Source organism: Sebastes fasciatus, chromosome 22 (genome assembly GCF_043250625.1).
Source record: "Sebastes fasciatus isolate fSebFas1 chromosome 22, fSebFas1.pri, whole genome shotgun sequence".
In the NCBI taxonomy this organism is placed as follows: Eukaryota; Metazoa; Chordata; class Actinopteri; order Perciformes; family Sebastidae; genus Sebastes; species Sebastes fasciatus.
This window is the reverse complement of record NC_133816.1, coordinates 13242593-13258499: the sequence shown is the minus strand read 5'-3', so window position 1 is coordinate 13258499 and position 15907 is coordinate 13242593. Positions and strand designations below refer to the sequence as shown.

General features: G+C 38.7%; 1 protein-coding gene across 1 annotated transcript in view; it reads right to left on the bottom strand.

Moving 5' to 3' along the window:
* Window positions 1-15907, bottom strand: part of actn3b (actinin alpha 3b) — a 39466-nt gene that overhangs the window by 8589 nt on the left and 14970 nt on the right. The window contains exons 2-10 of the mRNA XM_074624460.1: window positions 8009-8123; window positions 6765-6884; window positions 5743-5829; window positions 3786-3873; window positions 3461-3539; window positions 1976-2057; window positions 1338-1423; window positions 1013-1105; window positions 137-367 (exon numbers count right to left, since the gene is read on the bottom strand). Of these exons, the coding sequence (XP_074480561.1) occupies window positions 137-367; window positions 1013-1105; window positions 1338-1423; window positions 1976-2057; window positions 3461-3539; window positions 3786-3873; window positions 5743-5829; window positions 6765-6884; window positions 8009-8123 (981 nt within the window). The remainder of the gene's footprint in view (window positions 1-136; window positions 368-1012; window positions 1106-1337; window positions 1424-1975; window positions 2058-3460; window positions 3540-3785; window positions 3874-5742; window positions 5830-6764; window positions 6885-8008; window positions 8124-15907) is intronic.

The window sequence follows — 15907 nt, the reverse complement described above, 5'->3', positions numbered from 1 at the left end:
AGCTGAGTTATCTAAGCCAGCTCAGCAAGTCCTGAGCTCTTCAAGTTTTCCTTTCTCTCTTGTGCTTTTTCCCCATCCTTTCCACATTTTTTCTACAATACAATGATATACTAAGATAAAAATCTGTGCTACTCACCGACACCATCTTGCCCTCGGACGGCATGAAGGCGGGCCTGTTGCTCAGCCTCAGCTTGGTCTGCAGGGTGTTGAAGTTGATCTCCAGCTGACATTTTTCCTGCACGCGGGGCGGCTTGTGGATGCGACGGTAGTCACGGAAATCCTCCAGCTTCTGCTGCATGGCGCGCATGGTCTGCTCCGCCGTGCGGTTCTCCAGCCAGGGGATGGTGCGGCGGATCCACTCCAGCAGCTACAGAAAGGAAAGGGAGATGTGAAGATTAGTCTTGTCGGTATAATTAGGTTTCATATCCTGTATATATTTTTTCTTTCTGTCTACTACTATTTGTGGATTAAAAAAACAGCTTCAGAAATACAACATATACAAATACAAATCAGTTGCTGTCACTTTTATTTCAACAGCTGAACAGCTTCTTGGCCCCAATCTTGGCTTTGGTATCCAGATCCAGGATTTTAAGATGCAACACTTTGAATTACTTTGTTGTTGGAAGGCGCTTTACAAATAAACTTGCCTTGCCTTTTTTTTTTGCACATCAAAAGCGAATTATGTTTAATTGATAACAGGTTATATACTGTATATATATGATAATCTGTGCTCACATTATTGTGTATTTGTCAATATTGTCGGCATTTCTGTATATTGTACGCTGTTCTCAGCTGCTCTTCTAAAGCTTCTGTGACTGTAACACCTTCGCGTATCTTCACACTATTGATTTGCCTGCAGTGATGTTTGAGCCGTGTCATGAAAGTCAGGACGAGGATCAGACACTTTAGAGAAAAGCAGTGAGTTTAAACTGGTGGAACATGAAAGTGTTGTTGCAGAGGAGGATGTGCAGGACAGACAGAGTGGGAGTGTTTGGTTGCAGTGGTTTCTCACCTCGCTGGCCAGCTTCTCGTACTCCTCCATCAGTTTCTCATTCTCCTGGTTGACGGCCAGCACCTTGCAGATACGGTTGGCAGCTGTCTCAGCCTGAGGGAGGGAGAGAGTAACAATTAATATACATTTACAACGCATCACAACAACCGAGATTACTATATCCCTCACATTTAGTCATTACGATTGCTGCTATATCATGTTTATCAATTAAAAAGTGATTTGATGAAACAGTTCCACTGTTATAAACAAAGCAACAAAGAGCCTTTCCAAATATTAAACTATAGAACATATATTACTATAACATGAAAATAAAATATAATCTGACCTGCTCAGCACCGGCGAAGGCGTGGTAGAAGCAGGACACGTAGGTCATGATGGCCTTCTCATCAGGTTTGGGTGTGTTCACAATATCTGGGAGAGGGAAATGGTATCTTATTATAATATTAGGTTTTTAACAGCCATCCCTAGTGACGAAAAAAACCCACAAAGTCAAATTATTATACCAAATGTGTCATTTATTGTGTCACCTTAGTATTTTAAAGCAGCTCTGTTAGTTGTATTTTAAAAAAGTATTATGAAAAATAAATTTATATCTATCCTTTTTTCAATTTAAAATGTGAAAATAAAAATGACAAAATGATTACCAGCATAAATGAAAGAACATTATGATTTACCGTTGTATGCATGAGTCATTTTAGCCATTTTGCGTACAAAGAAAACTCATATTTCTGAGGTCATAACCATAATTACTTAGATAGATGCTTTTAAAGTGATTTATGCATAATTTATTTGAATGCTGTTGATTGAATTTTAAGTACAAAGGACTTCTTGTCCTTGTACCATCTGCAAATATGTAGTGTACTTTGCTGCAGTGGAGGTGGAGGTGTCAGACACAAGTTTCTGCAGAGGTTTGTCATTCTGATTCTTTTATCAGGATTTAGTTCCACAGTTTCACACCCTCACCTTCAGCGTCAAGCATCTTGGGGATGTCCAGGAACTTCTCAGCGACCTCGAAAGCAGTGTTCAGGTTACCCATAGGGTCATCCTACAGGCAGACACAATTACTGTCAGACACGCACATGTAGGACCGCACTGCACCGACAATAAGACATGAATCATAATAACGGCCTGTACTAAATCAATCAAACAATGTTTAAATCTGAGAATTTTCAGCAGTATTTTCCAAGCAAACAAGTGTGTGGATCTCATTGTTGTTTCATTCTTCTGTTGTTTCAAACACCTGTCAAAACATTTTTAGCTTTGCTATTTGACCACAGTGAAAAGGAACCCAGCGCTGAAGGAAACAAACTATTTTTCTTCTATTTTTTACATGTTCAAATTGAAATATTCAAATTTTTCAGCACACAATATCAGACTTTAATCCCAACGTACTGGTATTGACATCTACTTCTAAAATCGGGCCAACAATACACTAGTATATGACTTGTTAGCACTGCAAATATGAGCCACTGGCTTACGTATAAGGCTGTGAATTTATACATGTAGGATACAAAATCTTTTGTATCACATCTACAAAAGATTTGACATTGCAACTAAGGCTGTAAAAGTTAACGCAATAATAATGCGTTAACGCATTAGTTTCAACGACACTCATTTCTTTAACACATTAACGCAATTCGCGAATTTTAGGTTGTTGTGGGCTCAGTTTTAAAGTTAGAGTGAAGATATTGGTAACATATGAAACTAGAAAACCGAAGGAGTCCATGGGTACCAACCATGTCATGCTAGCTTATCGCGAAGGAGGATAAACAACGCTCTAAACTTACGCTAAATTTTGGCAAAAACTGGCATGGCTATTTTCAAAGGGGTCCCTTGACCTCTGACCTGAAGATATGTGAATGAAAATGGGTTCTATGGGTACCCACGAGTCTCCCCTTTACAGACATGCCCACTTTATGATAATCACATTCAGTTTGGGGCAAGTCATAGTCAAGTCAGCACACTGACACACTGATTTTCAATAATAAATATATACATACATTTACATAAAGCATATTTGCCCACTCCCATGTTGATAAGAGTATTAAATACTTGACAAATCTCCCTTTAAGGTACATTTTGAACAGATAAAAAATGTGTGATTAATCACGATTAACTATGGACAATCACGCGATTACATATTTTAAACAATACACAGCCCTAATTGCAACATTATGTTTGCACTGGGTTATCACATACTAGACTGCATACCTTGCAGACACACTGTTCATAGTACAGAGCATTTTCACAGAATGTCACTTGAAATGCAAAGAAACTGAGTACTGAAATATAAGATATAATATAATATAATATAATATAATATAAAAGTTCTATGAACGGATTCAAAAGGACTGATCAGTATCAAACATCTTAATTCAGCATGAAGAGAGAAAATAAAGCAAATCAGAGGAGGAGGAAAGGATAAAAAAGGAAAGAAGGACAGGGCACCTTTCTCAGTTTGGAGTAGTCAATGAGGTCAGGTCTGTGTCTGTGGATGAGGGCACACAGAGCCAGGCCGTCCTTCCAACTGAGCCACGAGAAGAGGAGGAGGAGGAGGAGGAGGAGGACCACATGAATGAAAAGTGGGAAAAAAGAAGTTTCAGAGATTATGAGACAAACGAGGATGAAGAAGGAAAGAGGTAGATAACAAAACACGATAAGGAAGGGTGTTAAAGGTAGGGTGAAGGATGTTACATTCAAACACAAAGAGTAAATAAACAAAAACATGGTTGCACTTCCCTGTTCATGCCACAGTTCGGCGTTGTAGACCAACCTGATGTGGAAGTTCTGCACGTTGACGTTCCTGTAGGGGGCAGTCTTCCTCTGGCACCACAGCAGCAGACCTTCCTTAGCAGAGGTCTCTGGATAAGGTAAAGGGAGAGAGATGGTGAGCATTGTAGCACAGACGAAAGAAAAAAAAACGGTATTTTATTAAAGCATTATTATTTTTTAAAAAGGATGGAATACAGGATCTATTCAGAGAGGTGGATTGAATGGTGAAAAGTGAATAAATGATGTAAAGAAGCCTACATGGTTAGGATCAAGATCCGGTATGATCATTTCGTCTGTAGCGGATATATTTGTCTGTTTACGGTAAACAAACTTTACTTTTAAAGTCAATCTAGTGCAGACGTTTCCTGCTCTAGTGGAGTGAAGAGGCGTTATGAGAGGTTAGAAGGAGGTTGATGGCAAAGGAGGATATGACAGCAGAAGATATTGAGAAGCAGGAGCAATAAAAGGAGAGCTAAAGAAGATGAAGGTGAGGGTCAGAGGTGTGAGGAAGGACAGGGTGAACAAGGTCCGAGTCCTTATAAACAAGAATTTATTGAGAGCTGAACTGCCTGACAACATGAAGGTAGGTGCAGATGAAGTTCAGGGAAATGTGTTATGGACTGAATAATAGTCTGATTTACTGCACACAAGTATGCAACAAATCGCACAGTGCAGTAAATATACACACACTGGTAAAATTTGAGAGGATGCAGAGCTTGCTGACCCGAGACTTTGATCACACACGTGACTCGTGTGAAACTCTACATGTAAATAAGCAAAGTGAGTATAATCTGAATGTGTTCCTGTGATGTTTGAAGTGTGAAATGTCTTGACTTTTATGCCACTTCAAAACAGAAGAAGTATTCAGTGTGCGTTTTGTAGAAACGGCGAGAGAAAAACAGATTTTGCTCCACTTTATTAGAGTGTGAGATTGTGATTGACACAACAAAGACAAATGTAAAACTGGGTCTGTATGTTGTGCTCATATGACAGACATGGTGATTATAGTCAGTGAGCTTCAATCGTGTCAAAAATCACCTAATGTCATAATTAAAGTGTTACAATTGGTCTCATTTTAACATTTAAAAGGAATAGTTTCACAGTTTGGGCTCATTTGCTTTCTTGCCAGTAGTTAGATGAGAAGATCGATACCATATCGGTCTGTTACGTGTGAAGCTACAACCAGCTGTCGGTTAGCGTAGCTTAGCTTAAAGACTGGAAACAGCTAGCCTGGATCTGTCAAAAGTAACAAAATCCATCTACCAGCACCTCTAAAGCTCATCAATTAACACATTATATTTAGTTTGTTTAATTCGTACAAAAACCAAAGTGCAAAAATGACAAGTTCCTTTAACCATTAAACCCCTTTAACCCTTTGAACTCTGCAATAGAAATGGTCCGCCAGTGCTTATTATGATGTCATTTCTTTGAGTACCTTCAAATGCTTCATAAGCCCTCAAATCTGTACAACCTAAGCTAAAAGGTTACAAGTCAATAAACCATAATAATTGACAAAAGTATTGAAATTGCCATAAATTAAAAAAATACAAAAATCTGACTTTGTGAATGTAGAAATATGAACAAAATATTTCTTAACACGCCATAAGTTATTTGAACTACGCCCATTTTTTTAGTTTTTGAGATCGAGTGCAAAGGCGTTTTAATAGTTTCATTACGTTCCGCACGTAACATAATGATGTCATCACGAGCGAACAACGTGATGATACGAAATACAGAAGCCTTAGCGTTCTGCTGCAAAGAGAATGAATGCTTTAGCTATTATGGGTTTTATTTTAGGTCAATATAAACAGGATTATGCAAACAATGATCTCTCGCGGCCGCCAAAGATTAAAACCCTTTAACACAAACATGTGTTACTTTAAGTTGTTTTTAATGTTAAATTTGGATTCTATTACAAAAGTCAATGTTTATGTAGACACACACACACACATACACACCTTCCACAGAGATGTCCTGGATGGCAAAGCGCAGGATGATGGTCCAGATCATACCAAGAGTCATCTTCCCGTTACCGTCAACAATTTCTGTAATAAAAAGTAATAAAGAAAAAAACACACATACACACAAACACATTATTAATCATTGCAATTGACAAAATATAAAAGGCCTTTCAGCCATAAACGTTCTGTCTGCTATTGAAGTTTAATTGTACGCCTTTTGAGGCTGTTGCTGTTGAGACAAATTGAATTTCACGCAGCCTGAAGGCTCAAAAGAATCTCGACTGCAATTAGAGTGAAGAAAATGTAAGTAAAATAAAGTCACATGGATATTTACTAACTGCTTTTGAAGTGCTGTGATGTGAATGTTTGAGGTTAGACTGACTAAACTCAGCGGGGTAAAAACTGTTCAGACTCAATCCGATTTAGAAGGCTAACAGACAAAATCTCAGCATTAACATTTTATTTAAATGTCAATTTGGAACATTTTCGCTGCTCGAAAAATACTCTAGTTCAATTACTGTTATTGCTATTTTATCTCTTCAGTTCTCACACTACAGTATCTCTCTACTGTCTTTATTATATCTAATTTGCAGCAATTTTCCTGTAGATCTCTTATTGTATTCATTAATAAATAAATGTTATTTATTTTAATTTGTTTGAGTTTTATGTATCTTATGTAATTAAGTCAATAAAATGGCAGAAAAGGTGTTTGATCCAGGATAGCTTCAAATATGTAGAGTAAAGCATTTTAAAATAAATAAAAGCACTTGTGCATTGTAGCTAGTTCCTCATGCTTGTTCCCAGTAGGGTGATCTGTAGTTTACTTTCCTGTCACTGACTAATCTCATCTGAATTCTCATGATGCTGTGAACTTCACCAGCCATCTGGTGCTCAAACAATAGGTCCAAGAAATGCAAATATAGTGTGACCTTGGTATATTAATTAAAAGAGACGAAAATAGGTACTAGAGGGAGGAAAACAATAAAAGAGAACGTTGTTAGTCAAAGCGGGACTCTCACCCTCAGCACCGATAGACACCAGCTTGACCCCCTTGCTGCAGATGAAGTCCAGGGCTTTATTCACGTTGGCGATCTTGTGGAAACGCATCTTGCCTTTGTCGGGTTTGGGCAGCCTCTCGCCTGAAAGTAAAGAAAAAATTAATTTACTACGGCTAGCTACAGTTTCTAAAATGTGAGGATTTGCTGGTTCTTGGACTGTTGGTCAAAGTAACACATTTGAAGACATTCGGCTCTGAATAATAGTGATGGACATTTTCTACAATTTTCTGACATTTTATAGGCCAAACAACTCATCGATTAAACGAGAAAATTATCGTCAGGGTTAGTCTTTCAGTGATGTACTGAACAGAGTATATTGTTTAAGATCAGGCTTCCAGAAAAAAAACGCTTTTCATAAAACAACCTGCACAATATTTATGTCTTTTGGCTATCAATCCTATGGGTGATGCAATAGTAGGACTGTGCTTTGGCAAGAATCTGGCGATACGATACGTATCATGATACAGGGATTATGATTCAATACATCACGATAAATTGCGATACTGTATATAGGAAAACTGTTGTATAAAGAACACACCATCATCTGCATAAAATCTGAGAACATTTTTATGCAATCAGAACAGTGGGATCTGCATATTTATTACAGTCCCTGTAACATCCAACATTACAGCACTACTTTGAGAGGGCTCATACACTGAGAGCGCGTATCTTTGCAAATTAAATCAAGTATTGACTGAGTTAATCTTTGCATGTAAACTATTAATTAAAAATCAAGTGTTTTTGAGAATCAATACAGTATCACAAAATATAATATCGCCATACTCAATATTTTCTTACACCCCTATATAATAGTAGGTGTAATAGATGTTTGTTTTCAATAACTGGATTAAAATTGACTGTATATCACCTGTTTTGGTTAGAAGTGTCACCCTGTATCTCTGACATTACTATAATGAGTAAAATGTTACCATAACTGAGAAGAATTCTGGTTAAAAAAACAGACAATTTCCACTCTAATTATGTCTTCAGCATTTAAGAGATCATATGCATCAGTTATTAAATCTAAAATAATCATTTAAAAGGATAAACTGATGAAAATGTCTCTTCTCTACAAAGAAAATGACAAAAAGCAGCAAAAAATCTGATCTGAGGAGTTTCCAGACATCAGTATATCATGGAGGAATATCATCCATCATGACTCAGTAAGTAAACAACAGATGTCTGTGTGTGTTGATGAGATCTACCTGATATGACCTCCAGCAGCAGCATGAGTTTGAGGCCATTCCTGAAATCTTCTTCAATGTTCTCAATCTGTGTCCCGGCCTTCCTCAAGTGGGAGTTACACCAAGCTGTGAAGGTCTGAGAGAGAGGAGAGAGAGAGACAGGGTCACACTGTCACCTATCTGACTGGATGAAGAATACATTCACACTGACAGCAAGCTCTATGACTATACCTGCTACACACACAAGAATAAAGCCTGTAACAAACACACACACATATGTGCACACAGCTTGATGTTTCCCTTTTGACAGCGGGGTTAAAACTGCTTAGCAAGGCCTCAACTGTCCACTTCAATTTGTGACCTTTTTATCGCTGTGGCTGCTGACGGTGAGAGCGCACAGAAGACATTTATGTCTGTTGACTCAACAGTCCTGAACCAGCTGAAACTGACTTCTGGTTGATATTATTATTTAGTTTGTTTGTTCATTGTTGTTCGTTTGTCTTCTTTTTGGGAAATCATCCTATGCCTGTGGCAAATCACTAGATGAATACGAAAAAACACTGACTACGTTTACATGCACACTAATATTACGCTATTGTTCCGAATATGACAATATTCCGAAATGGATACGGGTCATGTAAACAGCTTATTTTCCAAATTAGGCCTTATTCTGAATGGAGCATTTTCCGATTAAGACATGTGGGATATGCCGATATTATTCAGGTTTTAGGAGCATCCTTTGGACATATATACAGCTCATTCAGAATATGCATCTCAATTGGGGGTTTTACGTCAGTTTGCGACACACGGCCTCTTGAGACCTATATATCAACAGGTTTTTGGATGTGTGCAAATATCGCAATGCCAACCTTTTCAAGAAGATGGCTGAAGGAATGAAAGAGGGAGGCTGTGTTCGCACGGTCCAGCAAGTCCGCCACCGTTTACGTTAATCAGAGAATGCACGGCTGCATGTAAACGGGAATATTAGCGGAATATTCATTTTCATTAGCCATGTAAACAACTTAGTAGGATCATATCTTTTTCGGAATAAGGGCAAAAACTGGAATATTTTGTGAATGTAGTGCAGTCTTTTGTTTTATAAGATAACAACATTCACTTTAAACATCCGTTACTTGATAAATGATTATTTGATTGTCAGAAAATTAATAAATGTTTTTTTCTACAATATTTTTTATCGGATTTTATGTTTTGGTAACAAAGTAAATCAGACAAACTTAAAGAAATGAGCACACAAGAATAATATTACATGGAAATATGAATAAAAAACAAACAAGGCAATAACAATGCCTGTTACTTTCGTAACATCACCAGTAAATAAACAATTTCCAGCCAGTAGATGTGTATAAATTTGCAAGAAAAATAACTTTTAATGTGATTAATGCAGGAATGCCGGTAAAGCGGTGTGCATTGGTCTCCTAACATACAGTATCTGTTCTCCACAACTGCTTTATACTTTATGAAAAGCCTTTCTCTGAAGTTCATTAACTTCATCAACAGATCTGCTAAACTGCAGCCTCCGATGTGCCACGTCAGGGCGCAGTATCGTTGCGCATCGCCGTCCACCGTGTTTACCTTCATTAAATCATGTACACATGACCACACACACCTCTGCACACTTCAGACTGGTCGGTTAGAACTCGGTACTCGGCCTGTTTATTAGGGGTGGGGGAAAATATCAATACAGCATAGTATCGCGATATTATTCAAACTATTAACCTCTTAACAAGCCCGTCGGCTGCTATTCTGTCTTTCAGAGGATGTAGCTGGCTCAAAAAAGCTTAAAGCTGATTTAAAGCTAGAGTGACAAGTACCCCTACTGTTTATACTTTTTAAATGCAACACAAGATACAGTAGACCTAAGGATGAAAAAGTATTGATTGATGAGATCATGGACTATTTTTCCATTATTCATTTCTATTGCCATCGTACTAATTAACTGTTTGACAGACAAACAACAGGTCATGGTGCCGCCTATGCTAGAATACATCATTCAAGTATACTGTGATGAGTCTATTAGTGTAATAGCTCTAAGCCAGGAAGTTACCTGCTATAAAATCCTGTATTTGGTCCTAATTCTGTGTCTGTGTGGAGCATTTTGCAAGAGCAGGTGCTGCGTCTTTCAAAAGCCAGATCTCTCATTTTAGAAACCAAACTGTTCATTTAGGTGAATGCCGCTGTGCGTAATGGGCAGAATGCAGACGGTGATGTAAATGGCTCTCAGCCGCTGAGTGCTTGCTTTCGGTCTATCTGGAAAATTGCCTAATGGCATCAGCCGTGCACGTCGGGGACAATTCAATTGGTTCCATCAGGCCATTCAATCAATCTCTGAATGGTATTTTGAGAGGCTTTCATGGTGTTTAGCTTCAAATGTGAATATGGGATGTGTGTTTCATGAGGGCTGCTACTGTAGAGCCAAAACTTTGCCAGCGTTTGGAGGATGTGTGGGTGCAGGAGCAGAATAAGTACATGAGTTGAATAACTAACTACAGATGATGGTGTGGGTGGAGTGAGGAGAGAGGGACTGAGCAGAGAGAGAGATGTATAAATTAGCAACGAACCACGGTTTGTGCTCAGTAGGTGAGAGCATAAATTTTCCGTTACAGCAGAGAACATTTAACACTCTGGAAATCACAATGTATATGTCCTTGTACAGTATGTGGGTGTATGGTTACATCTGCGTGTGCGCTTCCGTGTCTATCGCCTGCACTCGAGTGTGACTGTAGATCTACATGGGTGGACAGAGAAGCAAAGCAGCAGAGACAGACAGGGAAGAGATGGTGACAGGGAGAGAAACTGGTGTTTTTGACAGAGAGAAACCACACTAGTGACTGAGTGGGAGAACGTCGAGACATAATGTAAGGAGACACTATAGTACATATATATAATAACAACAACTATACAATTTTTTAGGGATGTCCTCGACCCAAGAAATTATTAGTTGACTAACACTCATATGATTTGGCGACTAATTAATTAATGCTCATAAGTTTCTTAGAAATAAGTCATTCAGCATGGATATATATCATATTTGTGAAAAGCAGCATAGAAATGCTGTTAAGTATCTAGAGTTACAGGTGATATTTTTATTATGTAATCTTGATTCGCCCTCTTTCTATTAACATTTGCAGAGCAGTGGCCAGCGGTGGAGTACAATAAATACAATTTTGAGATACTTGTACTCTGCCTGAGTATATCCATTTTATACTTTATGGGAAATAAAGTACTTTTTATTCCACTGCATTTATTTGAGACCTGATGTTACTTTGCAAATAAGTATTTTATATACACATAAATATATGAACATTTCATAAAATAAGACGTCTTATTGTAGATTAAAACATCTAAATGTATATAAACTAGCGAGATCACGAGACCAGAAATTTAGCAATTGATACCAGCACCGGTGAAATTCCACGATTTCTCGATACCAATTTGACACCAAGGTAAAAAACAAAAGTAAAAAAATAAATCCCAGGTACTTCAACATGCACTCCTTTATTAGCATTTGTATACTGGTTTTTGTTAGGAAGTTAAACAGGTCATAATTATCTCTCTATTATCTATTTTATATTGCTGTGAAAACATCTTCAAACAACTGGATTTATTCAAGTTTCTCACCACAAACTACATTTCACAAGATTACATTTGAACACATCATGATAGTGCTATACTTTACCTTTGCCCAATATTCATTTTACTGAATAGAGCCTGAATGCATCATAATTTATACCACTTAACTAGCGCTCATCCTGCCGATTTCAACACAGATTTGTTGTTTACAGTGTAGCATTATGAGGGAAAAATAGGGTGTGGACACGTCGATAGTGAGTTTACTGGGTCCCAAACATTTTTTTATCGTCCCCGGGACAACATTAGTCTCACATCCTGTACTGTAGAAAAACGAGTACCGTCACATTTACAGAATTTTGGCATCGACTTCGTATCGAACTTGGCTCTTGTGACATCCTTACGTTGGAGTACAATAAATACAATTCTGAGATACTTGTACTTTGCTTGAGTATGTCCATTTTATGCTTATGAGAAATATTGAACTTTTTATTCCACTATATTTATTTGACAGCTGTAGTTAGTTTGCAGTATTTTATATAGACAAATATTTGATCATCTTATAAAATAAGAGGTCTTATACTTGTAAAGAAGCATCTTTATATTGTAGTATTGGTACTTTTCCTTTAGTAGATTCTGAATACTTCTTTTACTACTGGCAGTTGCTGATGGGAACATGCCGAGTTGCATTTTCTTCCACAAACTTCTTTCAACATTTGCACAACATTTAGACAGCAAAAATACATTGTCCCGTCTATAAAACATTTCTCGATTCAAACTGAATTTCCGAATGTGAAGGCCAAAGGAAGACACTTGTAGAAAGAGAAAGAGAGAGGCAGTGAAGTGGAGAAGAGAGAGGAGTGACAGGAATGCCCAGGCCCTGGTGTAATTTGATGTAAGGGTCTGGAGAGGAGAAGAGGCCGCCTGCCCAACCAGCCGGGGTCCCAGCAGGTGCTCGTCTCCTTTGCCATGCATGACCAAATTTAGACAGGCTCCTAATCCAGCACACACGAGGCCACAAGGCCAAGCCGGAGAGGAGACGAGAAGGTGTAAGAAGGAGGAAGGATGAAGGAGGTAGGAAGCCGAAGGAGCCAAAGGAGCTGGGAGGAGGGGGGTGGGTGGAGGCTAAATTAGGTAGAAGAGGGGGTGGGGGGTGGGAGAAAAGACTGAAAAGTGAAGGGGGGTGGTGGAGGAGGGGGTCGGCGGAGGCTAAATCGGGTTGCTATGGGACACCACCGGACAGCTGAGAAGGCAGGATTCCTGAGGTGAACTGTAAGAGTCCAAGAAGGAGAGAGAGAAGAGAAGGAAGGAACTGATTGAAGAATACGACGACGTATAAAATAATAACTGGAGAAAGTGTGAGTAAGATGAGAGCGGTGAAACCTTCGCCGACATCAAAGGAGGACCGTTAGAAACTAAACTGCCGGTAATTGAAATCAAGGATTCACTTATTAACCTAATAAAGCTGCAGATACAAACATAATCCAGGATTCATTAAATCCACTACTTGACAGAACACCGCAGGATAAAAAAAAACAATTATCTGCCATACCTAGGACGGCTAAAGCTATTATTTCCAGTCCTCTGCATGTAATGCTCTATTATCTCATCCCTTGGGTTTGTTTTAATGCCTGTGGTGGTCTACGGAGTCCACCAGCATGAAGTCACCCTCCATCCTGGCATCACCCCCTCCTTCTTCTCCTCTGTCTGTCCACACCTGTCGGTCTGGCCTGGCTCGGCTCGACCGGAGCCTTTTTACAGGTCCTTCTTGTAAAATGAGGTCACAGTGGCCCAGCTGAATGCCTGTCATAACTACGGCCCCCCAAGGGGAATCAGGGCTGCTGACCCTCAATACAGCTGACACGCACATGTTCCCACACAGAATCCCACACACACACATCCCTCTTCCCATCTGAACGGGCTCGGAGCTCTTAATAATGTCTGCTAGCTCGGCTGTCCGTCAAAGAGCTGATGCAACCGCAGCACTGCCTGGAGTTACCGCTGCCGGCCTCAGAGGGGAAGCCGTGAGCAAGATACAGTTTCTGAACAGACCTGCTCAATATCTGCACTTCATGTTTGATCTCAGCAAAGCCCTGATGTAGTCTGGTTGGAGTAGAAACTAAGGTGGAAGATGTTAATAATATACAACAAGGAGTTTTTCCAAAGTGTTGCCTTGTGTCAATATCAGTTTGCCGTCTTGGTTCAAACTTCGGAGCTTCTGTGTTGTTGTACAGTAGTGTTCATATTGAATAGGTCTGTTCCGTACAATGTGATTGGCTGGTGCCTTTATTTGCAGTTAGAAAGCTAAGAAAAAAATAACATCACTTTTTCGCCGCGTAATATTCGCGTTCTGTGTGAAAGTATTCATGACAAAAACAAAAGTTCGAAAAAAATATATATTGTGACTGTGAAAAATCGCTCCTGGTGTGTGAAGAACTCAAGCCATATCCACTGGTCATTACATGGTTAAAGTTGTTTTCTTAAATAATGAAATAAAACACTTTGTTCTGCATAAACTATTGTACTTCTGTGGAGAATTCCAAGAAATATGACATGAATATCTTAAAATTGATAAGTACTGAAGTCAACAAATTAAAAAAAAAAAAATTTGATGGAGCAAATAACATACGTAAGGGGAAACAAGACAATTATTTGACCTATATGCTGAAAGAAAATCTACTTTTTCTATTCTTCTCAATTGTTGTTGCTTTGAAATCATGATTATGTACATTGATGATCTGGGGGTGAAATAAAAGAAAAGACAACTTTGCACATAGCTTGTGCTGCAGAATATAAACTACAACCACCAGAGACATTTGTGGTTTATGTTTCTGAATAAAAAAAATGGTCTTATTTGGTGTCAATTCTCTGAATAGGATCATTTTGTGTGTGCATGATCAAATTTTAAATAAATCTTTCATTATGAAGTCAAGACTACATTGCTCCTTGGTTGAATGGCTGCTGTCTCACCTGGGATTAGATTATGCTTTAAGCTGTGTAGGGGTGTAAGGATACATCGATCTGGATCGATGATTCAATATTGTCAAAATGAAGTGAACATATCGATACATATCATGATGTTTAAGATATGCCTTTATTTTGAAATTCTCACTTTATATTTATTATTTTAAGAAGCATGACTTGTTTTTCATTCAAATGTCTGGAAGAGGTCAGTAATAATACAACTATCAAATCATATTTTAGTTGCTTCTTGTGAGTTGACATAAATGTAACCGATTGTGTTAAATAGGCATATGATATGGTCTCATGCTGATCGCAGGCTCTTGAATAGAATCAAATCAAAATCAGATTGTGATATTGTATCGTTGTCCAAGGACCTGATATAATATCGTATCGTGATGAAACTGGGGATCTACACCCTTACTGTTGTGACATAACTTTAACCACAGTGTGAAGACACAAAATGGCGTCCTGCAGTTGACCATCTTCTCGCCTCGCTGCTATGTTACAGGTATGAACCTCCCGCCCTCTCTGGTGCCAGTTCAACACATTAAACACACACACACACTGTCAACACACTCTTCAGCTGTGGCTGACCCGATGATTAGCCAAGAGTGAGTGTTACTCCTGCTATGTCAAGGTGCTCTTTACACTTACAGAGCTCAGTTTCTCTGTCTCAGACCTAAAAAAACACACATCAGACTTTACATTACAGCTAATTAGGTGGATAATTATAAACCTGCAGGACGGTCTTAATTTACACCTAACCTCTTTGAGATTCTCCCTCACTGGTGTCCAGTCTTTTGCCATCGAGGAGTGTGCAGATGTAATTACACAAGTCTTCAGTAGCTGATTTCCCTAATTAGCACCTTCAAATCAGGGACGGACGGTCTAATTAGGGAAATATGCTGGTGTAGTGTTCGTCTGGAATGAAAACTTGCATGCTGATCTCATCTGGCTTACAGGGAACACTGCCTGCATGTATCCATCTACAGTTCCCCATTATCTCTGCATAGCTTTGTGCTCAAATGTTTCCAGATTTGGTGCATTTTTTAGACAGAAAGCTACTGTAGTGAGGGAAAATATGAGGCCTATGATGCAGAAAACAACAAAGCTTTTAAAAGGGCATAAATGCACTTCAAAAAAATCTATTGTCATCCGAGTTAAGGATCTTAGAGAGCCCATGATGGACTAAGACAGGACACTTTTATTGCAGCTTTAAACATTAGCCCGTAATGACCTCCTTCTTTCAAGTTAGTTTAAATAAAAGTCCCGACGTAGCACTAAAGATGCACAGAGAGGTACTCTGTTTTATTCTTCTTCTACTCCCTCCTCTGTTGTGTTTGAGCCCATAAACTCAGTATTTTAAGC